The sequence below is a fragment of the Leptidea sinapis genome, chromosome 5, assembly GCF_905404315.1.
Source record: "Leptidea sinapis chromosome 5, ilLepSina1.1, whole genome shotgun sequence".
NCBI lineage: Eukaryota > Metazoa > Arthropoda > Insecta > Lepidoptera > Pieridae > Leptidea > Leptidea sinapis.
The window spans coordinates 14,351,998-14,378,820 of record NC_066269.1 but is presented as its reverse complement, the minus strand read 5'-3'; the positions used below and the strand labels follow the sequence as shown (position 1 = coordinate 14,378,820).

At 31.6% G+C, this 26,823-nt stretch overlaps 1 protein-coding gene across 2 annotated transcripts in view; it reads right to left on the bottom strand.

The window, feature by feature from the left end:
- LOC126980154 (gonadotropin-releasing hormone receptor) overlaps positions 1 to 26,823 on the bottom strand; it is a 49,870-nt gene that overhangs the window by 6,844 nt on the left and 16,203 nt on the right. Inside the window, exons 1-2 of one of the 2 annotated variants that reach the window (XM_050829743.1) lie at positions 17,044 to 17,244; positions 177 to 860 (exon numbers count right to left, since the gene is read on the bottom strand). In XM_050829743.1, the coding sequence (XP_050685700.1) occupies positions 177 to 821 (645 nt within the window). In that variant the 5' untranslated portion in view covers positions 822 to 860; positions 17,044 to 17,244. Of the gene's footprint in view, positions 1 to 176; positions 861 to 17,043; positions 17,245 to 26,823 lie in introns of those variants that run through there. The other variant, XM_050829744.1, reaches the window with a different exon arrangement.

Here is a 26,823-nt window from a genome sequence, read left to right as displayed (position 1 = left end):
ATTTGATAATTTCCTTATTAAAGTCGTATTATTTTCAAATTAAACATTCATGGCTTCACTATTTTTCGTTAACTTTCAAGAAGAAGCTGTTAAATAATATAAAAGAAAGGTGGTACTTTACCTTCTTCATATTTTTTGTGATTTATATAATAATAAATCATATGGCAATTAATTACCTGGGGAATACTTAGAACAATACTCAAAATCCATGCCACAATGAGTAATCTCGTACTCCTAGTTGCAGTACCCATGCTCTTCATTGGATATTTGACAGCCAACCACCTATCTACACCAATCAACACTAACACAAACGTACTCAAATACAACGCGAACATTTGTAAGAACTTAAACAATTTGCACAAAACATTTCCGCCATACCACTGCACAGTGAACGACCAAGCTGCCTCACCAGCTATACAAAATAGAGTCACGAATAAGTCAGCTATACTCAGTTGAAAGATAAGACTGTAAATAGCAGTCCAAGACGGCCTCGCACGTCTGCGACAGCGTTTCCCTCTTTGTACGCTTATCATCGTCGCAAAATTTCCAACAAACGATAAAACTGCCATGACTGAAAGTATGCTCGCTCTAACTATTCTACTTCTAGTGAGTAAAGGCGCGTGTTCCAAGCAGTAAATTTCAGTGTTGTTGTAAATAAATACATTGCTTATGTTATCGTTGTATGTTTCGTTTGTCAAGTGAAGTTCCAAACATTTCTCTATAGGCCATGTCTCTTTGATCATTGTACTGTTGATCACATGTCTTTGATTAAAGTTAATAAGTTTGTCATATGATATGGTATTGTTGTCGACGCTCTCCATGTTTCGTCATACGTGATCAATGCCTTTGCATACGTGAATCTGAAATAAATCATATTATTCAAATCTGCGCACAAAACATCAAAGATAAGTGAAATTCAAAGTTATTTGTGAATTTGGAGTGCTCGTAAATGCGATATTGAAAATTATCGAGCTTTGTAAGATGCTTCACATTTATAACATCCATTACAATATATTATATGAGAAACCATTTCGTAATGCAATAGTACTTGAATTATTTACCTAATACTATATATAGACTGAATGCTACCGTGAAGCAATATAATAATAATAAATTAAACCTATCAAATATTATAATTTTAATATACGAATGAGTGTGTAATCTTATGATAAATCACTGTACTTATCAATTAGGAAATTGGTTGGTAAAAAGTAATTTGTTTAAACTTGTTCTCATATTGATCCTTTTAATCAAGGTTTAAACTCTTAAAATCAACATTTAAGTAAAATCCGCAATACGAAAAACTATGCGGGTGATATCTCACACCATCTCGTAACCCTCAAATAAAATCCTTACTCAATAGAATTGATCGGAAGATACTTTATCATTTAAATTGTTATCATCATTATAAAAAGCCAATGAATACCAAACGATCTGATAAAATGTGTTCAAGTTTATAATATCGCATAATCGTGCTTTTGTTCTATTTTGCAAAACCATTTCCTGTCATCCTCAGTAACTTTAAAAACCCAAGAAAGTCGAAAGCTTCATACGTCTTATCTGGCAAGGTATGCCACCAAACTTACAACTTAATTCCACTTCAAGCCCGGGGTTGAAATCACATTTTGATAATGCAGATACGGATCTTAGGGGCTCAACCAGCAGTTGACTACGTGCTTGCCCAGATCACCTCCGCAGAAGTTGTAGTGTCTTCAACGCTTTCCTCATGATCATCAGCCTCGCCAGAATAGTGAGTAGTACTCATCAAATGGCAATGTCGCTAAGCAACAGCGACAGCCAACAACCGCCTTTTCTTTTTTAGCCCAAGGCTAATACTAAAAGGCCAAGAATGGTTCCCTTTCTTATTATCATAATATTTGTACTAGCGGCCAATGTACTATCAACAGGGTCTCTAGTACCGATAGTTTGACAGCCCTGGTTGTGTTCAATTCAGCTATAGCTAAATATAAAATTTGCGAATATAATACGAGCAATCACTATAAGTATGGAGTTACCTCGAAAAGACGTCGAAAACGCCGAAATAATCTCGGTATGAATCGAAAACTTTAAGTATATTAACCGGAAATTGGATACATCTAATCTACATAATATTTGCTACGCCCACGGAACGGTAAATTCGTTTGTTTAATCTTTTATAAATATTAGATTTGTATTCTCGGTAGGTACACACCAGAATAAGTAAAAATAATTGCGAAAAAAAAGTTTTTATGTGTAAGTGAAAATTGGAACGATTGAATTTTAAAATATTCCCTCCAAATTTTGACGAGCTAATTGAAATTATCGAATGTCATTTAAAGATGTTTAATGTCTGGAACAACTGTTCGCGTGATGTTTTTGATATGATTTCATATCTCCTAAATCCAGTGGGGGCTCCTTTGCACAGGAAGCCGTCTAGATTATGGGTACCACAACGACATTTTTTTCAGCTGTGAGATTTCTCTGCAGTAATGTGTAAGCATTATGGTGTTTTGGTATAAAAGGCGCCGTAGCTAGTGAACTTATTGGGCAAATGAGACGCAACATCTTATGTCTCAAGGTGACGAGCGCAATTGTAGTGCGCTCTGAATTTTTGGGTTTTTTCAAGAATCCTGAGCGGCACTGCATTGATTACAATGATAATGGTAATTGGTACAATTAGCCCATCAGGGCATGACGTACCAATTACCATCTGCTGAACGTCCTGCTCGTCTCGTACTTTATTGTTATAAAAAAACCACAGAAATCATAGACTTATACATAGAATCATTGACTTCATATAGCGATAAAAAATTACGATTTTCTAAGGCAGCCGTGTACTATTGGTGTAATTAATTTGAATGGAATAACTTTGAGGCATGTAGAAATAAGTGGCAGCCCTTTGACGTGATCGCAGTGAAATATTAAATTCAAGAAAGCAGGCAAATTACACCAGTTCCAGGCTCCTTTGCACAGGAAGCTGGCTAGATTATGGGTACCGCAACGGCGCCTATTTCTGCCGTGAAGCAGTGATGTGTAAATTACTGTGATTCGATCTGAAGGGCTCCGTAGCTAGTGAAATTACTGAGAAAATGACACTTAACATCTTATGTCTCAAGGTGACGAGCTCAATAATTGTAGTGCCACTCAGAATTTTTGGGTTTTTCAAGTATCCTGAGCTACACTGCATTGTAATGGATAGGGCGTATCAATTACCATCAGCTGAATGTCCTGCTCGTCTTGTCCCTTATTTTCATTAAAAATTATCAATAGATTGAACACATACACACATTACACCTGGATGAAATTCTCCTCGAGCAATTTCGTGTGTGGAGATAATTTTTGCGCTAGGTGCCTGCTCTATCTAACCAATGTTCAGAAGCACTGAATGATGACATAACATGATTCATCATATTACGTGATGAATTCAGATTTATCAATACGATCTGGGTACGAACCGCCAATCAACTGTTTGAGTGTTTAAAAATGAATCGACGCCTACCAATGTAAAGTGACCTTGAAGTGCGGGTGAGTTTTTGATCGTTAGTTTTTTTGTTGACTGGGTGTTTGGCTTCAATACTTGATACAAATCAACGAAGTATCAATGCGTATTGGTATAATACAATATGGTTGCCAGAGGTTTTCACTGCTGTGATCAACAAGCGACGGGCTGTTGCTTTACCATGAAAACGTTTTTGTTGTACGCAGCCCTCAAAACGAAGCACTTTCTGAAATAGCACACCGGTCAAACTTCTAGACAACCCTTCTTTATTTCTTCTTATTTGCTGTCACCGGAAAAAACGCTATAATAGAAAAGGTCTTTAAAGCGGACTGGGAAAAAGTGTTTTGAAAATTAGTTCATAGATATAAAACTTTGTATAGATGCTGGTGGAGAGTATGAATATAAGATACGAGACAATCAAGAAGTTCAGCTAATGATAGCTGATACGCCTTGCCCATTTAAATGCAGTGATTGAAGGAAATAAGACCTATCATAAATTGACCTGTACGCTTTTCTGAATTATCAGAAAATAAATTAATTCACGTTTTTTGAACGCATATTCTTTATAAGAAAATATGGGACGAAACGAGCAGGACGTTCAGATGATGGTTATTGATACGCACTGTCCATTACAATGCAATGCCGCTCAGGATTCTTGAAAAACCCAAAATTCTGAGTGGCACTACAATTGCGCTCGTCACCTTGAGACATAAGATGTTAAGTCTGTAAAATGCCAAGTAATTTCACTAGCTACGGCGCCCATCAGACCGAAACACAGTAATGTTTACACATCACTGCTTCACGGCAAAAGTAGGCGCTGTTGTGGTACCCCTAATCTAGCCGGAATCCTGTGCAAAGGAGCCTCCCACTGGTAAATTGTTTATTGAATAGATTTTGTTAAACAAAAAGTTACCCATAAAACATATTTTTTATTTTTGTAAATGTGTTTTCTGAGACTGAGATAGTTTTCGAGGTATATGAACAGAGGCGCGGATTTAAATCCCGCATCGCTCATAATTAATATCATCATCATATAATCCCAGATATTGAGGAAAATAACTCATCGATATAATATTTTATAAGTTATTAGACTTAGATATTACTGGCCAGTTTCATTTTCTTTAAAATATTGAATACTTAAACACAAATAAATATAAAAAAGAACTCGTCCGAAATAGGTTATGAATTTTCATACAATTCAAAATATAATTTAATATTACTAAACACTTGCTTCAACCAGACTAATATCATCTTTTATTACCTATTAGTATCTTTTGAATGTCTTGAAAGAATATTTAGGAAAACGTACATGTAAATAATTATATCACTTATTAAATAATATCCTTAGCTTATAGTTTTTTTTTATGATTGTCACATTTGCTACTTTCTCACCAAACATGTTTTAAGTTTACTAGTATATGTAATATGTTTACTGGAACTGGACTAGGTCTGTTTAAATTATATACTACTAGCTGACTCGACAGACGTTGTTCTGTAGCTGTTGTTATAATGATATTGATTCACAGCGGAACTGTCAAACCGTGCGTCATTAAATTCCCTCACAAAAAATATGTCCATGCAAAACAAATATTGGAAATTAAATTATTTGACAAGGGAGGACAACTCTTGCAATATCATACAAAATAGGCAACATTCACCAAATTAAATGTTACTGCTATAGATAATCATAATATAAAGCTCATAAATATTGTTCATCAGAATATACAAGGTATCTCAAGTAAGGAATTAGAAATTGAACTGTTTTTGAGCTGCTGTAATATAGATATATTATGTATTACAGAACATTGGCGTAGGAGTCATCAGCTCCAGTTTAGTTTTAGAGAACATAAAGTAGTCAGTTCGTTTTGTAGAAGTAGGGCAATACATGGAGGTTCCCTAATTATTATTAATAATAGATTAAAATGTAAAAATAGAAGAGATATTGTTAATCTCTCTATAGAACAACTAATTGAGATAGCTTGTATAGAACTAGAGCATATTGTTATTGTAAGTGTATACCGCCTCCCCACTGCATCATATGAACAATTCCAACACAGAATGGAGGAGGTACTATCAAAATTTAGCAAAACTAGCAAGTCAATTATAGTGTGTGGAGATTTTAATATAAACTTGCTTGAACCTTCGGCCAATTGTACTAGCCTTAAAAATTTATTTCAAAGTTTTAATTTGTTCTATGTATTTTGGGAACCTACTAGAATCACTTCTACAACAGCAACCTGTTTAGATAATATTTCTGTTTAGATGTTACTATTACTAGTAAACTCATAATTAATAATCTTCAGTCCGACCATAGTGAGCAACTTATAAAAGTAAATATAAGATTGGACAATGTCAGACCAAAAAAGGTGACGATTATACCAGTTACGGGTAGCCGTCTTGAGAGGTTTAGAAATAATTTGGTAAATACGATACCATTTTTACACTGTGGCGAAACTGCAAATTTTCACTACAACTTAGTCTTCAATTCCTTCTGTGAGGAATTTGACAGGATTTTTACTCCAGTAACGGTGACAGTAAACAACAAACATAGTTTTAATGATTGGGCAACAATGGGTATCCACAAAAGTCGTAAACGCTTATAATATTACCTTTATTATGAGAAACATTACAATAATAGTGAAGAATTTAAAATATATGTAAAAAAATACTCCAAGATCTTTAAAATAGTTTGTCATGAAGTGAAAACACGTTTCATTGCAGATAAAATTAAAAACAGTAATAATAAAGTAAAAGCGACTTGGAGTGTAATTAACAATGAAACTGGTAGATCGAATTGCCGTAACACCTCTATTTGTTTAAATATTAATAATCGCGTTATAAATTCGGAAATAGAAATTGCAAATGAATTTGATAAATACTTCTCCGAAATCCCGATTGTCACGACCAAATACCTTAACTCTTCGCCAAAAGCAGCATATGATATGCTTAAATTATACGTACCAGTATCTTCTACTGATTTGAAATTTAAGTATGTTACAGGTTATATCTTCAAATTAATTAACCTAAAAAATACAAAAGACCTATGGGGCCATTCGACTAATATTGTTAAATACATACTTGACATTATAGCACCTGAATTAGCAATAATATTTAATGCTAGCTAGCTGAGGGTGTGTTCCCTGACCTCATGAAATACAGCAAAGTTATAATAATAATAATAATAATAATAATAATAATAATAATAATAATAATAATAATAATAATAATAATAATAATAATAATAATAATAATAATAATAATAATAATAATAATAATAATAATAATAATAATAATAATAATAATAATAATAATAATAATAATAATAATAATAATAATAATAATAATAATAATAATAATAATAATAATAATAATAATAATAATAATAATAATAATAATAATAATAATAATAATAATAATAATAATAATAATAATAATAATAATAATAATAATAATAATAATAATAATAATAATAATAATAATAATAATAATAATAATAATAATAATAATAATAATAATAATAATAATAATAATAATAATAATAATAATAATAATAATAATAATAATAATAATAATAATAATAATAATAATAATAATAATAATAATAATAATAATAATAATAATAATAATAATAATAATAATAATAATAATAATAATAATAATAATAATAATAATAATAATAATAATAATAATAATAATAATAATAATAATAATAATAATAATAATAATAATAATAATAATAATAATAATAATAATAATAATAATAATAATAATAATAATAATAATAATAATAATAATAATAATAATAATAATAATAATAATAATAATAATAATAATAATAATAATAATAATAATAATAATAATAATAATAATAATAATAATAATAATAATAATAATAATAATAATAATAATAATAATAATAATAATAATAATAATAATAATAATAATAATAATAATAATAATAATAATAATAATAATAATAATAATAATAATAATAATAATAATAATAATAATAATAATAATAATAATAATAATAATAATAATAATAATAATAATAATAATAATAATAATAATAATAATAATAATAATAATAATAATAATAATAATAATAATAATAATAATAATAATAATAATAATAATAATAATAATAATAATAATAATAATAATAATAATAATAATAATAATAATAATAATAATAATAATAATAATAATAATAATAATAATAATAATAATAATAATAATAATAATAATAATAATAATAATAATAATAATAATAATAATAATAATAATAATAATAATAATAATAATAATAATAATAATAATAATAATAATAATAATAATAATAATAATAATTCTTTTATTTCAGGCCAATTACGTCCCATAGTTAACATTAATTATTTATTATAATTAAAAGTAAACTTAAAAACTAGAAAACCATCACTGTATAAGGGTGTGGTGTCCAAAATATAAAAATATAAAAATTCATAATATTAATTACATGTCCAATTTATTTTTTGTTATTCTCCATGTGAACAGATATCCATCGTTTATATATAGGGCTCCTGATATCGTCAGATATAGCCGTCAGATATACCTTTGTTTAAATCGGGCAGTTCTTTTGACCCTGCTAATTTCAGACCTATTTCAGTGCTGCCTGTTTTAAGTAAAATTTTTGAAAAACTTTTGCTTCAACAGCTACAAATGCATTTTTGTAAATTAATTAACAAAAATCAGTTTGGTTCCACTAGGGGCTTATCAACAATTAATGCGGGTACTAGACTCATTGAGCACATCTTTTACGCCTGGGAAGAGTCACAGGATGCATTGGGCATTTTTTGTGATTTGTCAAAAGCATTTGACTGCGTCCACCATGAAACTTTACTCCTAAAACTAAAGCATTATGGAGTGAAAAATAGAGCCCTAAATCTGTTGAAATCATATTTAAGCGAAAGAGTTCAGATAGTCGATGTGAATGGCAAACGGTCTTCGGGTAAACCTGTGGGAATAGGTGTTCCACAGGGTTCTATTCTCGGTCCTTTCTTGTTTCTTATATATATTAACGATCTACCGTTTGTGGTAGATGATAGCCATGAGATTGTATTGTTTGCTGATGATACTTCACTTATTTTTAAATTGAAGCGACGTGCGGATATTGATGACGAGGTAAGCAATGCACTCTCAAAGATAGTTCGTTGGTTTGAGACGAATAATCTGCACTTAAACAGTAAAAAAACAAAGTGTTTACGGTTCATTACACCAAACACAGCGGAGGTACAAACCAACGTACTTATAAATGACCAGAGATTGGAACTTGTGGACACTACGGTCTTCTTGGGTATCACGTTAGTTAAAAAGCTTCAGTGGGGTCCACATATTACACATCTAGCAGATAGACTCAGCTCTACGGCATATGCAGTTAGAAAGATTAGAGAGTACACGAATGTTGCGACCGCTAGATTAGTGTACTTTAGTTATTTTCACAGCATCATGACGTACGGTATATTACTATGGGGTCATGCTGCTGACATTGATATAGTGTTTGCACTGCAAAAGAGAGCTGTTCGTACTATATATATAGCTTGGTTATAGACAGTCTCTCAAAGAAAAATTTAAAGAAATAAATATTATGACTGTTTATTGTCAGTACATTTATGAAAATTTAATATATGTTCACAAAAATCGTCACCTTTTTGCTCTTAATAGTGATTTTCATTATTATAACACTAGAAATAAGGGATTGCTTGTAACTAATTCTAGTAGGCTTCATAAGATACATAATAGCTTTAAGGGTAAATGTATACACTGCTACAATAAAGTCCCAGCCACTGTTCAGGCATTATCTATAAATAAATTTAAATGTTTTATAAAAAAAATGGCTCTGTCGTAAATCCTATTACTCCACTGCTGAATATCTAAATGATCGGACAGCCTGGGACTAGATTGTGATTATTTTATAGCGACTGTACAATATACAAAATATACAATATATTTTTATTGAAAAGAGCGCATAAAAAAAGAATGCTGGGAGAGTTTCTTGCGCCGCTTTTTCTCTCTCAGAGCGCCATTTGTTTCCGAAGCGGTAGTAGTATCTAGTAGTATAAGAAATGACATCAAAAAGAATTCTAAAGGAATCAATTTTGAGAAAATAAATGTCTTTTATGCCTTTTTATGCCTTTAAAACTAATTATGGGTCCCAAATTGAAATAAAAACTATCCTATCTCTCAAGTTGGACTAAACTGCACTCCATGAAGTAATCCCCATTAAAATCCGTTCATTAGTTTAAGAGTCCATCGCGGACAAACAACGTGACACGTAATTTATATATATATTAAGATTAACTATAATTATATATTATAACAGTCCGTCCGCTGCATCTGTTTTTGTATATTATGTTTTTGTTTCATTTCAAAAATGAGTTCCGACGAAGTATCCAGCTTTTTGTATTTCGAATCGATCTTTCTGTTATCACTTCTATTAAAAAAAACATTTACTTTATTCCACTCCATCAAAAATAAACCAAATAGAATTATCGCTAGCTACTAATGATTGGGACGTCTTCATTCAGTGAACGCTACCAAATTATGCGTTAATTTCTCTCCCCGCAGGCGAACACGGGTGATGTTATCCATTTCTCGCGGTAAACATTTTTATTTAATTTAATAATCGTGTTAACAAACTAATCGCGCAAACGGCTTCATAAGATACATTATAGCTTTAAGGGTAAATGTATACGCTTCTATAATAAAGTCCCAGCCACTGTTCAGGCATTATCTATAAATAAATTTAAATGTTTTATAAAAAAATAGGTATGTCGTAAATCCTATTACTCCACTGCTGAATATCTAAATGATCGAACAGCCTTGAACTAGATTGTGATTATTTTATAGCGATAGAAATGACTGTACAATATTGTACAATATTTTATTGAAAAGAGCGCAAAAAAATAATGCTGGGAGGGTTTTTTGCGCCGCTTCTTCTCTATCAGAGCGCCATTTGTTTCCGAAGCGGTAGTAGTATCTAGTAGCTATCTAGAAATGACATCAAAAAGGATTCTAAAGGATACAATTTTGAGAAAATAAATGCCTTTTATGCCTTTTTATGCCTTTTAAACGAATTCCTTCCAATAATATCGCGGATGCTCGCAAGAATTAAAACATTAATTTAAAAGTATTTCATCAACAAGTCTTCAAGATTAAAACAAGAATTATGACATGTTAATATGTTGTCTTCATAACTCAGCATTATAAAATATGGCGTTATTCCTTCGCGTCCGACTGCAACGAAAACAAATGGCACGTTTATGCAAATAGCGGTCGAGGTTCATCATTGTAATTGCTTTGATTATATCATTTAGTATGCCATCCAACTATGGTTGAAACGATCTTAAACCATATAAGCCTTTGATTAATTCTTAAGAATAAGAACACTTATTATACATGTTATAAGTTTATAGCATTTAAAATTAAAACTACACATTAAAAATATGTCTCTATTTAAGTTTTTTGTCAATTAAAAAAAAAACATTAAATATAAAAATTTCAGTAATTATTAGTTTTCTGTTAACTAAAATGTATTCCAATACACAAAAGAAACTTCCAAAGTAATTTAAAATTACTCTATTTAAACATCATAGGGCTTCTATCCATCAAATTGAATGTAATATCAACTATCCCTCCCCCTCGAGTTGATTTCCTCATGACTGAAGCTCGTGACTCCCCCTCTGCATCAGTTTCTTCCATACGATTTCCCTCCATCTGCTGCGATCCTTAGCTTCATGAAAGGCATTGCGGAAGTTGATGTTTAGAGACGATCGTATTTGCCTTTACGGACGTTAGCCATCTACCTTGCCTGTTACCATCAGCTGTTCATGATTGTCCTTACGAGCAATATGTTCGAAGACTTCCAGCACCTCACGAAGGTATATAGTGGAAAGTATAGTTTTGACATTAAGCTCTCTCAGAATAAACACTTTAATGCTAAAGGCGGTCCATGGAATCTGTACCACTTTCTCTAGCTCCACATTTCAAAGGCGTCTATTCGGTCTCTGTCGGCCTTTTTCAGTGTCCAGGTCTTCGCTCCATAGCTGAATATGGAGAAAACTAGCGAAGTCACCAATTTGGTTTTAGTTTTTCGTTTGATGTTAAGGTCTCTCCATATCTTTGCAACTGGGGCATCGATCCTAGCCCAACACGTACTGTAATGTGTTTTCGAAGTCATAATAATATGTGTGTTAATTTTGGGCTATGTAAGGTTGGTGTACTTCCTTGGTTTACTCTTCCAAAAAAAAAAAGAAATATCATATTATGACGAGTGATTAAAATAAATTGGCATGGCAAGAAGTTTTAAGCTAAAGGTTAACGGGATGTTAGTTGATAGTAAATTTGTTCCAAGGGCAACACAAATAATACTAATACTTAAATAGTGAACCCCTATTCCTTTCACGAAACTTTCGACGTACAGGCAATGGAACACTTTCGGTAAAGTTTTATTCGCTAAAAAGGACAAAGTCTTATTCAACGCTTTTAGTTTTTAAGCAAGAAAACTCAAATTGTACTTTTTATTATATTACTTGACTAGCTGACCCAGCAAACGTTGTATTGCCATCATAATTAACAGCTGTTGTTAATCCACTAAGTATAGGTAGCTAGAATAAAGTTCGATTTTTACCTCCTAAGAAACAAAGATTCTAATTAGTTATTCATTTTTAACTATTCTTTCAATTTGATTTCTGAACGACGGGGGCACATCAAAGGAAAATCAAAATCGTTGTTTTTATTTAAATCCGAGCATTTTCATATTTATTCACTTCCATATGAACTTCCACAATTAATTTAAGACCAAAATTAGCCAAATCGGTGCAGCCGTTCTCGAGTTTTAGCGAGACTAACGAACAGCAGTTAATTTTTATATATATATAGATATATAGATAGATACATAATAAGCATTAAATATATAGAATACTTTAATTTGAAATATAATTAATAATGTACGTATAACGATAATTATGTTTACAGTTAAACAATCCATGAATCTGTATATAGAATCTGTTTACATAGTAATTTAAGATTTGCATTTGCAAAAACGATCTATATTATTCTCATAAGTTAATACTATTATACATTATAATGTAAGGTCTGGTCTTATAAACAATCATCGCCTGTTTATACTGATTTTTTTCTACTCCTTTACTTTTATCTGTTATTAATACACCCACGATGGCCTAAAAAGCATTGTTTACCGAATTATAATGTCGCCAAAAAAGCACAGTTGTTGCGGTGCCACAGACAACTAAATCTAGGTTAGGTATCATAGTAGGTTCATAGGAATATTAGTACATCCTATATTACATAGATATTATTTCCATGTTTATATATTTTTATAGTTTGGTACTAAATCTTTAAGTTTTCTTTCAAACTAACACACACACACTCACAGCACATTAAGCTTAGATTACAAATAAATAAATTTTTTCAATGTTATTATAGTTAGCAGATTTCTTTCCCTTAGTTAATTAACTTGTTTATTATTACATCTTATTATTATGTTTTTGCTATGGGAGAGCGGGGCCTCCTACTACACGCAACTCTTTGTTTAAAAGGAGACCCCAACACTGATTGTATTTTGTATTTTGTTGTAATAAATAAATATTTGTATTTGAATGTTTAAATCATTAGACTAAACATTTTAATGCCAACTTTAGGAAAAAACTTGAGATGCTGCGCGGTATTCTGTGTTTTTCACATTTCCCGGAAAAGAGGATGTCAATACTTTATACTACGTTTTCCCACTTTGGCTGTATGGGTGTGTTGTACCTTTGCGAAAAACCACTCACGAGAGACAAGTACCTATCTATACATTTCGCGCCCATTTAAGCGGAAACTTTGTTTAATAAATTAAATTGTTGCAACCCACGAGACTCGCGTTTTTGACACTTCTTATACAACTGTCGCATAAAATACTATAATATAGGTATGATTTGGAATGCACTTGAAATTATCTTATAGAAACAAAATGTATAAACCAGTCAAATCATAATCAGCCGGAAGACGTCCACTGCTTTCCACGACGATCGGTCGTATGTTGCCCTCATATTATACCCTGTATTCCGGCCATCTTGACCAGATCATCGGTCTATCTTGTGGGGGGCTTCCAGCACTGCGTCTTCCGGTACGTGGTCGCCATTCGAGGACTTTACTGCCCCAATGGCCATATATTCGTCGAACTATGTGCCCTGCCCACTGCCACTTCAGTTTCACAATCATTTGGGTTATGTCTGTGACTTTGGTTCTCCTACGGGTCTCCTCATTTCTGATTCGATCTTGCAGGGAAACTCCGAGCAATAGCCCACTCCATTTCCCTCTGAGCGACCATGAGCTTCTTCATCAGGCCTAAATGATAATAATAAGGCCTAAATGATAAAAACCAGTCAAATAATTCATTAAAATTTAAAATTCAGACTGTTAAACATTTGAAATAATGCAGTTTTATCTTTATGTGCACCCTTAACAACGAATGTATGTGATTGATGATGATTGCTTGAGAATTAAAGCCGTGAAATCATAACAAACAAACAATAATTACATTATCACAATGTAACAGCAGTATCTTGATTTAGCCAAAAGTGATGATTTGATATTAACATAAAATACAGTCGAATGGAAACTTTCTGCGAAACACATTCAACGTTTATGTAACTCCTGTGGTGTACGAAGTTCACGTGATGCGATAAGCACTAATGATTATTGATGATCAACGGACATTGGTATTTCCAATCTATACCAAAATATATAAGAGCAATGCTGAATGATAGACGTAATAGTTGATATTGAGATTTCTTACAAGATATTGTCATTTACATTTACACAAAGTTGTACTTTGAATGTAAATGATAAATATAAAAAATTAAAATAATAAAACAAACTTTAAAGCATAAAGTAAATATTAAACATGGCGGATTATGACAAAGTCATTGAACAGATTAAAAGCGTATTGTAGTGTTTTTTTAAATTAACTTTTAATAAAAACAGCATTAAGAGTACCTAATTATCATGAAAAGGTCTACTTATATTTCTACTATGACTTCTACTTATATCGTACGGGTGTAATTTTTTTAACTATCCTTGTTAAAATTGAAAACAAAATTTATGAACGATGCGGGACTCGAACCCGCGACCTCTTACGTTCCGTGCGAGCGCTTTTCCACTGGGCCATACGTTCGAGTGTCGTTCGTTCATCAATCTTGTATGTCTTGTTCAACTCTCAGTTTGTACCTGCACCTGCTCAACCCAAATATTTACGGATGTCGGTCTTTCAAATCTAAACAATTAGGTATTTTTGTTTTAAAATACTAATTTGCTTAATTAATCCCAGAAGTGAACGTTATAATTTTAAACGATTAAAACAAATTGTAAGCTTGTCAAAACGTTTCAACGGACATCTTGAAATGGTTGAAAATTACTTTCAAAGATTCGAAGGTAATATTAATAATATAAAAATCGAACTGCATGACAATATTAATTATAGGTAGCTAAAAGAAATACTTCTAGATGCATCGACTGCAAAGGAAAATTCGTTTAAGCTAACTTTTATACAAATGGTTCTACTGTTGAAACTGCCTTTCCGTAGCTTAATCGTCATGTAGCGAGAAATCCTGGTTACGTAAACATTTATTTGCTTCACAAAGGAATTTCTACTTGGGAATTGTATACCTTATAAAGGCATCGTTGATTTACTTTATAAATTATTCATACATCACAAAATTTAATTGCTTTTGTGTTCTGTTTATCTGTATTTTTATATTATCCTGACCCGACAGACGCTGTTCTGTCAATAGAAAAAAAATCATCATTCACATTTGTAAGAATTTAGGGATAATGTAGTCTAAAGCCATCCGAAATGTATAATCAATGTTATTGAGAAAATAATCAAACAAAAACGTATTCATGAATGATTTTAAAATAATATGTAGGAACAAAGTGATAGGGATTAATATAATATTTGTTTTAACAGCTTTTACATTACCGCTTTATAATTGGCAATTTTTTAAAGTATTAAAAATGGATATAGTTTGTTATCTATAAGAGACAGACATATGCCATCTTGGACTTTTTTGTAGACCTATGTTATAAGATACACAATTCCACTATAAATTATTTTGTTATATCTCAAAGGGTTACGTCGAAAGCTAACGGCTTATTTTAATTCCGACACCTCCAATAAATATCGTTTATGTATACAAAAATGTATACAAAATCTTAACAAATTATATTCTAAAACCTTCGTCAAGAACCACACTATCTTTTGGTGAAAATAGAATGAAAGTCGGTGCAGTAGTTTTTGAGTTTGTCGTCAATAGATAGACAGACGCAGTGAAGGACTTTAATATAATATGTAGTTATTACATTGTTTACAATCTGTTCATAGAAGTAGTTGGTATTAAACTACCAAATTGTAATTAAAATGTACAGACATTAATTATCTGTGGATCTGACTAAATTCTATGAATGGATTCCGCTATTGTTACAAAAGTTACAAAATGATGCATTTATAATTCAACTTTTGTTTTTAAGTATGACTCTTCATACATTTTCATTGCCAAACTTGAATTTACATGAGCAATACAACAGAATTGCGTGTTCAATGAGTGTAACTAATTTCTAAAGATGTATGTTAGCAGCCTGCGATAATTATGAAGCATGTCTTGGTATTTGATTGTTTTTACATCAATACTTGTAACAAGAAATAATACTAACAAAGCTAGTGTTGTATTTAAAAACACAAATATAACTTGTTTTTTTTCACTGTGGAATGTCATTATACTAGAACGGCTCTTAGAAGCGATTATTGTGATTTTGGTTTGTTTTTATAAGTATGTGGTTTCGTTTGATGATCAATTTATATGGACAAGAAATATTTAATTAAGAATAAATTTCCATATTTGAGACAGCCGTTGAGTATTTAAATATACGTCCATATAATTCTTCTATGAATGAATTAGCATTTGGACTCAAACATTTTATCTTTGCTGTTGTTAGTAGATGGATAGATCTAGATTTAGTTTCATATTATGTTTTTTTAAATAACTTTTTGAAATAAAATAAATGAGATTACATAAATTAATAGATTTTTCTTCCTTGATTATTATAAATGTTTAAGTGTTGTTGAATTTTGCAACTGGCTTATCTTTTCTTAAAATAATAAAGGATTTGATTCATTTTATACTTATATGTAAACCATGTTGTTGTATAATTATATATTTTTTTCAAATTCAGGGAAGAAGTATGAAAGATCATATTATTACAATATTATTTCAGCAAGTTCAATTAACATCAATTTTGTGTTATAAATAAACTTTATACATTTACACCCATATTTAAAAATAAAATTTTAAATGCTGTTTATATATATATCTATCTATCTATCTTTGAAACGGAATTTGTCAATATAATAAACACCACCTTCAATTAATATCCAGTTAATTTGAAATTGTACACGGGTGTCTTATAATAAAAAATCGTCAAATTATAATAAATTATGAAATAAAAATATGAATTTAATAAAAACTTACAACAAGTACATAAATTCTGTCACACAATATAGATTCCAGCAAAACACACAAATTAAACCAATCACTTAGTTTTTATTTAAACAAAACACAAAACAATAAATAGTCTCTTAAATTCGAAGTCATCATAAACTTTCCCGATGCTTTTCAAGGAAATGAACAGACAACAATTCAGACTGAAGTCGGGGAAGATACTGCCGCCATCTGTAGTAACAATGGAAATTGGCGCCCGAATTCTGAACAGCCTAAATTCTGCGCATTATCCAAAGTTACAATTTACATAAGTGTTACTTATTTCAACAGCTGCTTTCTGATTGACTCATCGCGGGGTTTTGATGCCAACCTTCAAATATAAATTGAAGGTCGTTATAGTATATTAATCCATTTAAAATAAGTGCAACAGAATTTATGATATTTGAGTACTACTTGTTTTCATAAAATAGAATGCACTTACATATAACTCAATAGGTGTCGCCCATACTCTCGTTTCCCTATGTTTCTCACCATTTTTGAATGCAATGATCATATTTCGAAGAGAGATTCTAAGATACAAAAGGGTTTTATAAAATTGAAATAAATCACTATTTTAATGAGTATTAAAAAACAGAAATACTTATAACAATATTAGTCATTAACACTGTTTTCTTCAGTTCATGTTAGCAGTAATAATTATTGAAGAAGTATCTACATCTGTATTCTGTCTTAATGGTTTTATAGAGATAAACTCATTTTAAATTTATAATTATATATTTTACCAGTGGGAGGTTCCTTTGCACAGGATGCCGGCTGCATTATTGGTACTACAATGGCGCCTATTTCTGCCATAAAGCAGTAATATTGTGTACACATTACTGTGTTTCGGTCTGAAGGGCACCATAGCTAGTGAAATTACTGGGCAAATGAGACTTAGCATCTATCATCTCAAGGTGATAAGCACAACTGTAGTGCTGGTCAGAATTTTTGTGTTTTTCATAAATCCTGAGCCGCACTGAATTGTATTGGGCAGGGCGTATCAATTACCATCAGCTGAACATTCTGCTCGTCTCGTCCCTTATTTTATAAAATAAATATATAATTTAATGTAAATTTTGTAAGTTATTATTTTAATACATTAAATAAATACATTTTCATTGTGATATAATCGCAATTTATATATGTAAAAACTTAAAATTTCAATTAAGAATTTTCAAAACATTAAAATTAATCTCAGTTCATTCAGTATAATTTTACATACATCGTATTATAATATATAATATTATTATATGAGTATATATTAATTAAGTCAGTTAGTGCTGGGACTGCTGCTGTGACTGCCGAAGAGACCAAATTCAAATATTTTCATTAATTCGAAATAGGATGTGACATCACTTATTGAAAGTCAAAAACTACCCATTCGAAAAAGAATGCCTCAGACCTGAGAAGAAAAGGCGCAACAAACTCAGCGGGCTTTTTTTTCATCGAAAAAATATGTTTACAAAGTAATATTGTAAAATTAAACTTATTATTTTTAATAGCCTGAGGGCGGTCGCTCCATTCCCAATCTGTGGTATCATTAAGAAAGTCATTTATTTTATAATACCTTTTCCACACAAACGTTTTTTAACAATTCTTTTGAATAATGTAATACTCTTGTTTTGAACATTTTCTGGGATCTTGTTGTAAATGCATATACATCGCCCCACAAAAGACTTACTAACTCGACTTAGCCGAGTAGTAGGCATTATAAGCTTATATCTGTTCCTGGTGTTAACATTATAGTTATGACAGTGTCTTTATTTATTTATTTATTTATTTATTAAATGATAACATTCAAATATTAACAAAACCCTGCAAAACTGTTCTGACAGTTTGACTGCAGGAATGAGTCTCTTTAAATATAGATATTTACATAGTTTTATAAAATTAACTTAATACTTTAAATATGGTAAGCGTTTTTTTAAAGTTCTATCGCCATAATAATTTGCAACTCTAGGTACTTCTAGTTTACCAGATGACACCGACCTCGTGCTGTAGCTATGACTAGATTGCAATCGATTATGTTCCTGATTGTCATAGTTATTAACTGCCAAAAGGTACCTAAGGTGTTTAAGACTGACTGGTAAAATTTTGCATATTTTGAAAAGTTTGTGATAATCTCCTTTACAGCTATTTTTAGTTTTGTTATTAATATGCAGTTTCAAAAATCTCGTTTGCAGTGACTCAAGTTTGTCAATGTATGTTTTGAATGTGAGGCCGTAACAATCGAGAGCATAACTCAGAATCGAGTCTGCTAAGGAGAAGTATAAACATTTAAGAGTGCCTATAGGAACTTTAAATTTTAAATAATAAAATTTAAGTAATATTCTAAGTTTGTTACAAATATAATTAATATGTTGGGACCAGGAAAAGTTAGCATCTACTTTTACACCGAGGTATCTTACACAATCTACTTTCTCAATAGGTGAGCATTGGCAACATAGTTGGTTGTTATGGAAGCATGAATAACTATGAGTAAACATTGACGGGGATTGTTCGTTAACAGTTAGATGGTTGGAATGAATTAGGATAAATTTGGTTTTTTCCATGCGACCATTTGACGACAGCATCTATGTCCTGTTGAACCAGGCGACACGTATCGGTGAGATCAGTACCGCAGCGTACACAGATCATCCGCGAACATGTGAGCTGAGCTATGTTGTAAGACTTCACAGAGACTGTTTACGTACATCAAATAGCAGATTGGGCCACATCCGGAGCCTTGTGGTACTCCACACCGAACTGAAACCTCGTCACTGAGCACGTCACCCACCTTCACCCGGTAACTGCGTTAGATAGTTGCGAAACCATAGGTTGAGTGGATGGCCGACACCACATTCGTCCATTCCGTTTAAAAGTGTTTCCGTTTCGAGAGTTTCAAATGCTTTTTTAAAATCATTAAAAATTGCTACGACTAACTTTTTGTTTTCTAAATGTGTATTTATTTCGTTTGTAAAGTTTGCCAATAAAGTATTTATGCTTTTACCGGTTTGGAAGCCATGCTGACACCTATTAAGTATAGTATTTCGTGAAAGAAACGATCCTATTTGCTTAACAATCATTTTCTCCATAATTTTATCTATACTAGACAGAATTGCAATTGGCCTATAATTAGAAAAAGAACCACGATCTCCTTTTTTGTAGATTGGGCGATTTCTTATAGATGACGACTTGTGACACCCAAGTTAGTGCCAGTATGTCATAACAATATTATTATCAGAAATGTTTTAAATTGAATTCGTTTATTCATGTTAGGATGAAATAGATAGAAAGCGGATTTTGCCCTTACTTATCGATCGATTGCCACCTCTCAAAATACACGTGTCAAAAGAGCTATGCGAAATATAAGGGCAATAATTTCGGCCGATCTGCTATCCAAAGTGGAAATGTTCCAATTTTTATTATATGGATCATATTTGCATGTTTTTTTATGGAAGACGAGGACATAAATGTACGGATGACCTATTATCAAGTGATCACCGCGTACATACTCTTACAACACCACCGGAATTACATGAGTGTTTCCGGCCTTTAAGAAAGGTGTACGTGCTTTCTCTGAAGGTACCTATGGCATATCGTCGTGGAAACACCGTACAAGGAAGTTCATTTCACAGCTTAGTTGTACTCGGAAGAGAGTTCCTTGGAAACCGCACAGTGGAGGAACGCCACAAATCCAATTGGTAAGGATGATATGCTAATTTGTGGTGTGTGACGTGTCGCGCGAACGTAAAATCGGCGACAGAAATACGCCGTTTCTGAGAACTCCCCAGAAACGACAGGAAACAAACAAAAAAAGGTTATTTTTATTTAAGTTCTTAAGATTGTTTTGTTTAAATGGAAGTACTAGATCCATTATTGAGCCCATCTTGTCAGCCCACTTTTGTTTTAAGCCATTGCCAAATTTTTGAAATCTGACACCGTAAAGTAGTGCGAGCATCTGTGAAGTGTCAAGACTCATTTTATCCTCATTTATTGTACGTTTATCCGATCTAAAAAATCTTTTAAAATATTCCGCATGCTATTTTATCGACCCAAATTGTGTATTCATTTATATGTCCATTTAAACCAAAGAGTACAACAGGTGTTTCTAAAACTTCATGAATATTTTAATTTAAATGTTATTACAATATCAAAAGGCATTACAGTAACTACTCATGTTGGTACAATTGAACCAATCGATGGTGTGTAAGTAAGTGTATACTATGAGTTTGTTGAATGTAGAATAAGTAAACATTTAAAATATAAGTATTTAATAATAAATGTGTCATGAAATCCACTAGCTATACAAACAAATTTGTAGGTTTAAATGTTTGTTAATCAACGCGCGAGTAATTTTGATAGAAAATAATGTAAATTAAATTCAATACGAGTCTATATTAGAAGAACATAGTATTATAGTTTTTTTATCCGTAGGAGAACCAAAGTTACCGACATAGCCTAAATGATTATGAAACTGAAGTGGCAGTGGGCAGGGCACATAGTTCCACGGACAGATGGCCGTTGGGGCAGTAAATTCCTCGAATGACGCCAACGTACCGGAAGACGCAGTGCTGGTAGGCCCCCCACAAGATGGACCGACCGTCGAATACGTTGGATGAGGGCAGCGACCGCCACTGCACGAGGCAGCCTCAGGAGATTTGCCTCGCCAAATTCTGGCACGAAACTCTAGCTTGTGTACAGTGTACTCAAAATTACTAAGTATTTTTTATGTCTATAATAATTATCCACTACACAATATTTTCTTTGATTAACGCGAGTGTAAATTACATTTAAATAAAATTACTTTTTAAAGGATTAAAACAATGTAATCTTAACTGTGCTTTTACATTATGTTTTCTATAAAATTTACATTATAACGTTTTGTTACGTTACAATTACACGCATTTTTATCCTGAATAAAGTAGTTAATTTAAATTCAAAATTTTTTTGCCATGACTTAAGTTAGATCGAGATTTGTTTGTGATTTCGATTAACATTTTGTGATGAAACGCCATTTTGTGTGCGTGGCTTAGTTCAAAGAAGTTTTGACGTAGACGTAATTACCTCCATAATGATGTGAAGATTAATTAGCGACTATGACTGTAACATTTTTGCGTAAAAGTTACGTCTTTATTTGAGTTAAACCGAGATTTCTTTCCAGGTGATGCAGAAAACTCATCGATCCATAAACGACTGAGAGAGTCTTGAATAAAGTATACATAGCACGTTCTTTTTCTCGTTGTGCTTCAACACCATACAGTATACACATTATGCAAGTACAGCTAAGATTATTGAAGCATTTGTGAGGCCCAAACAAATACAATGTTGCAACTTAGTTTTGATGTATGGTTTAAGACATTTATTGTTCCATAAAGGAATTTCCACTTAAATTGAACTTACAGGCTATTTTATAAAAAGTGGGTAACAAAGTTGCATCTTAAAGCCTACAGTAAATATAAAGTAATTAAAATAGGCTAATTAGGTAAGTATAGCTTATATACATTTCTAATTTCTAATACAAATATTAAATAAAAATTATAATACAAATATTTTATAAAAATTATAATACTAGTGGGTAGTTTTAAAACACCATCGCATCAAAATCATACTGACCCGGGCCGGTCGACGTCAACAGTCGACGCGAGCCACGGTTGAGTCACAACTCACTACACAAGATTACGTAGATTCATCGATAACGAGTTACTAGATGTGACAACAGAAAATATTATTTCTATTCAATGGGTTGACAATTAATTTCAAGATATTTCTATTTATGTTTCAGTTTTATTGCTAAAATGGGCCTTTAGGAGTTTTTTAAAAATGTGCATACTGTTGCACTCTTTAATATTTTTAGGAAGCTTATTATACAGTTCAACACTTTCAAAATATGATACATGAAATTTAAGACATAATTAATTTATGGCAGACTTTTCCCTATAATTTCATTAAACAAAATTTAGAACAGTTCAGTATATCTTATATCAATGCGCTAGTAAATAAATAAAAAATACTATTGACAAAACGATTTCAATTTACCGCTCAGCAGCCAACCAAGATGGCGTAAAATAAACCGTCAAAGAAGATCTGTATTTTCAAAGGCCTTGCTAATATTATTCTGATAATAATTTAACGAACTGACTGTGTGTGACTTTATATGACCGAACTGGGATGAAATTAGTAACAAAAAGTAATAAGCCTTAACGTTTATTGATATTATAAATGTTTTAAAGTTCATGCAGTGGACCGTTATTTGATAATAAATTTCAGTTTGATACTACTAAGTAAAACAGAATCTCAGAAAATGGATAGATAAACTAATTATTATAAATACAGTAAACTGTTCAGATCTACTTGAGGGCTATGACTTTTGGAAGACCACTGTCAGCTCTAAAAGGCGAGGCAATATTCTTGAAATACAATCAGCAACAGAAAGAATTGTTTTCTTATTAAATAATATTAAAATATATATTTTATAATTAAATTAACAATGAACATGACTGAGCTATTTAATACAATACCATTTTAATTTAGTTGACAAATAAAAAAAAAACTTGACTTCACATCAGCTAAGAAAATAAATGTTGTATTCCTAATGATCTCTTCGTCCAAGGTTACTTTTTGCTTGAGAATAGCATTATCTTTTTGACTATAACGACTTGTATAAAAATTGTTAGATTTTCATAGTTACATTATGTTATCATACTAAACGTGCAATTATTTAAGGTGACTTGATCTTTGAATTACATAGCTAGGTCGTTATGTGTTGTTAGACAGACATAAATAACAATTATAAGTTATATAATTATTATAAGACTTTTGATTTTGATTTCCCTCTTAAAGTCTGTTAGATTTAAACAATATATCGACATCATCAACTTTATAATTAATAAAATTAAATTAAAACAATAAACCTTTATTGCTGTACTAATTTTACGTACTAGGTACCAAAATAAAGTAAAAAAGTGCCTTTAAATAATATCGGCAAACGGTCTTTACAGTAGTACAGCTTCTCTTCCGACAAAGGCCTCCTCCGAAGATTTCCATTCTGTCCTATCTTTTGCTGTACGAGTCCATAGTTGCCCCACTATTTTCTTGAAGTCGTCTCCCTATCTCATAGGCTTTATACCTTTATTTCTTTTGCCGTCTAGTGGTTGCCATTCAGTTATTAGTCTTGCCTATTTCTCTGTCTTTTCTCTTTACATTTGACCTGTCCATTTCCACTTTAATTGTTTGAATGTTTTGTATTCATTCTTAAAATTTGTCTTATTTTTAATGACTTTTAATTTCACACGATCCTTTCTTTTAACTCCTATTGTGCTTCATTCTATTCCATTTTGACAAGTTTTAATTTTGTTGGCTAGTTCAAGCTCTGTCAATGGCAATGTCTGACAACCGTATAATAAGCATGGTAGAATGCACGTTTTAAATACTTTCCTTTTGTCTTTCATAGGCATTTCTTTATTCTTCATTACTGCATTAAGTGACCAGTATCGTTTCCACGTATTAACTTTTCTTCTTGCTATTTCTTTTTGCATGCATGCTTCATTAGATATTAACTGCCCTAAGTATATATATTCCTGAACGTATTCTATTTGCTCGTTATTATCTGTAATATGCACTGTTTGTGCAGAATTTGTCATTATTTTTGTTTTTGTTAGATTCATTGAAAGGCCTGCCTTAATACTCTCATCCGCTAACTCCTGTAACATTCCATTTAAAGTTTCAGCAAAACGTAGATGATTCAGATTCTCGCCATTTATATTTAGACCTTTCTTCGACCAATCCAGATTCCCGAATACCTTTTCAAGGACGGCTGAAAATAATTTAGATGAGATAGGGTAGGGCTCCCTGGCGAACACCTCTTTCAATGTGAAACTCATCACCTGTAGATTCAAACTTTATTTGTGCAGTACTCTATTTGTAAACGTTTTCCAGGATTCGAATGTATTTTGTTTGTATTCCTTGAAAATGTAATACATCCCAGATAAAGCAACCACACGGGAAGTTGGTGCTTCCCATGTGGTCCCATTATAATTTGTCCGGTTCTGAAAGTGGTATCCACGAGAAAACCATAAAAGTCTTAAATTTGCAATACATGCGTATAGCAAAGTGGATGATAAATATACGAATTACTCAATATCGCGCCAACCGATTTCGATGATTCTTTTTTTATTGGATAAGGATATACTTGAAAGACAGTTTGGTGAGAGTTTGCTTAGGTTTTGATTACGGAATCCATGACAAAGTAACGGATAACTGTCTGTAATCAAATTGCAAAGCACTTACGTTCACTGCTGCATTGAAAATTGTTGTATATCTACACATATTTATGCAAATTGTTAGTTAATGTATTTCAAATTCACTAAAAATCATAAAATAAAAAAAAAACAACCGCCTTCAAAATCACTATTCCAAAACAATAGATATAATGTGCACTAAAGAGTATAAAAATAATTGCGTTTTTTTTATACAATCTTATTAATTAATCTAATTCTAGTTACGATTATTGTATTTTTTGGAGTCGGTGTCATCCAAGATAGGTTTGTTACTAAATACACAGCTATAGGTGAGATGTGCTTGAGTCGTGAGGGGGCAAGAGGCGAAAGTGGGTCGCGGCGGAAGGACACCGATTCCAAAAATAACAATAATCGTAACTAGAATTAGATAAATGAATTAGATTGTATAAAAATACGCAATTATTTTTATACTTTTTAGTGCAAATTATATCTATTGTTTTGGAATAGTGTTTTCGAAGGCGGTTGTTATTTTGTTAATTTTTTTTGCAATAGTAAGGCCTCCAGACAACATACGGTTATCGCTGTGAAAATCTACGGCTAATTCTATGTATCACTATGGAAGCTCGTTAACATACACAGAGTGTAATGACAGCGACAGATGTTTTCACGGCTGCAAAACGCTTTATTCCGCAAAGATAGTCAAAGTTAGGTAAGTTAGTAAAGGTAAGTTAAATGCGCATAAATCAAGAATCACTGTTACAAGAAAGATGACTACTGAAATATTTATGATGCCTGGAAAGAAATCTTTACACATTACAACGTGCCGTAGCCAAGTGACCTATCGCTTACATTGGTTAATATCCCATTTTATAGAACAGCTTGTTATACATTGCAGTATTAAACTATTACAAAACGAAAAGGAAATAACAGGTTTTCACAAACAATTATATATTATTGTGTTAAGTCAATGGAAATTAAGCTATTTGTGTTTATGCTGTCTAAATTCTAATAATGTTAGGCCAATATTTTTTACAGTAAGGGACGAGACGAGCAGGAAGTTCATCTGATGGTAAGTTATACGCCCTACCCATTAAAATGCTGTGCTGCTCAGGATTCTTGAAAAAACCAAAAAATCTGAGCGGCACTACTATTGCGCTCGTCACTTTCAGACATAAGATGTTACTTATCATTTTTCCAGTAATTACACTAGCTACGGCGTCCTTCAGACCAATCCACAGTTAAGCTTACACATTACTGCTTCGCCGTAGAAATAGGCGTCGTTGTGGTACCCATAATCTAGCTGACATCATGTGCAAAGGAGCTTCCCACTGGTTATTGATTATTTTACTTCAATATAATTTTTTTTTCTGTAGCAGCAAGGAAGCAATCCTGAGCAACTCTGCCTTTAAGTATCATATTTGAGCTCTTTAAGTTTTCCGAAAGAGTTGTAATTTGCAGGATTATAATGCCGTATATATTGTGCCATAGCTTTTGATCTATTTTCTAACTTCTATCTCGTGGAAGTCAATTATGTTACAAACCTAAACAAGTT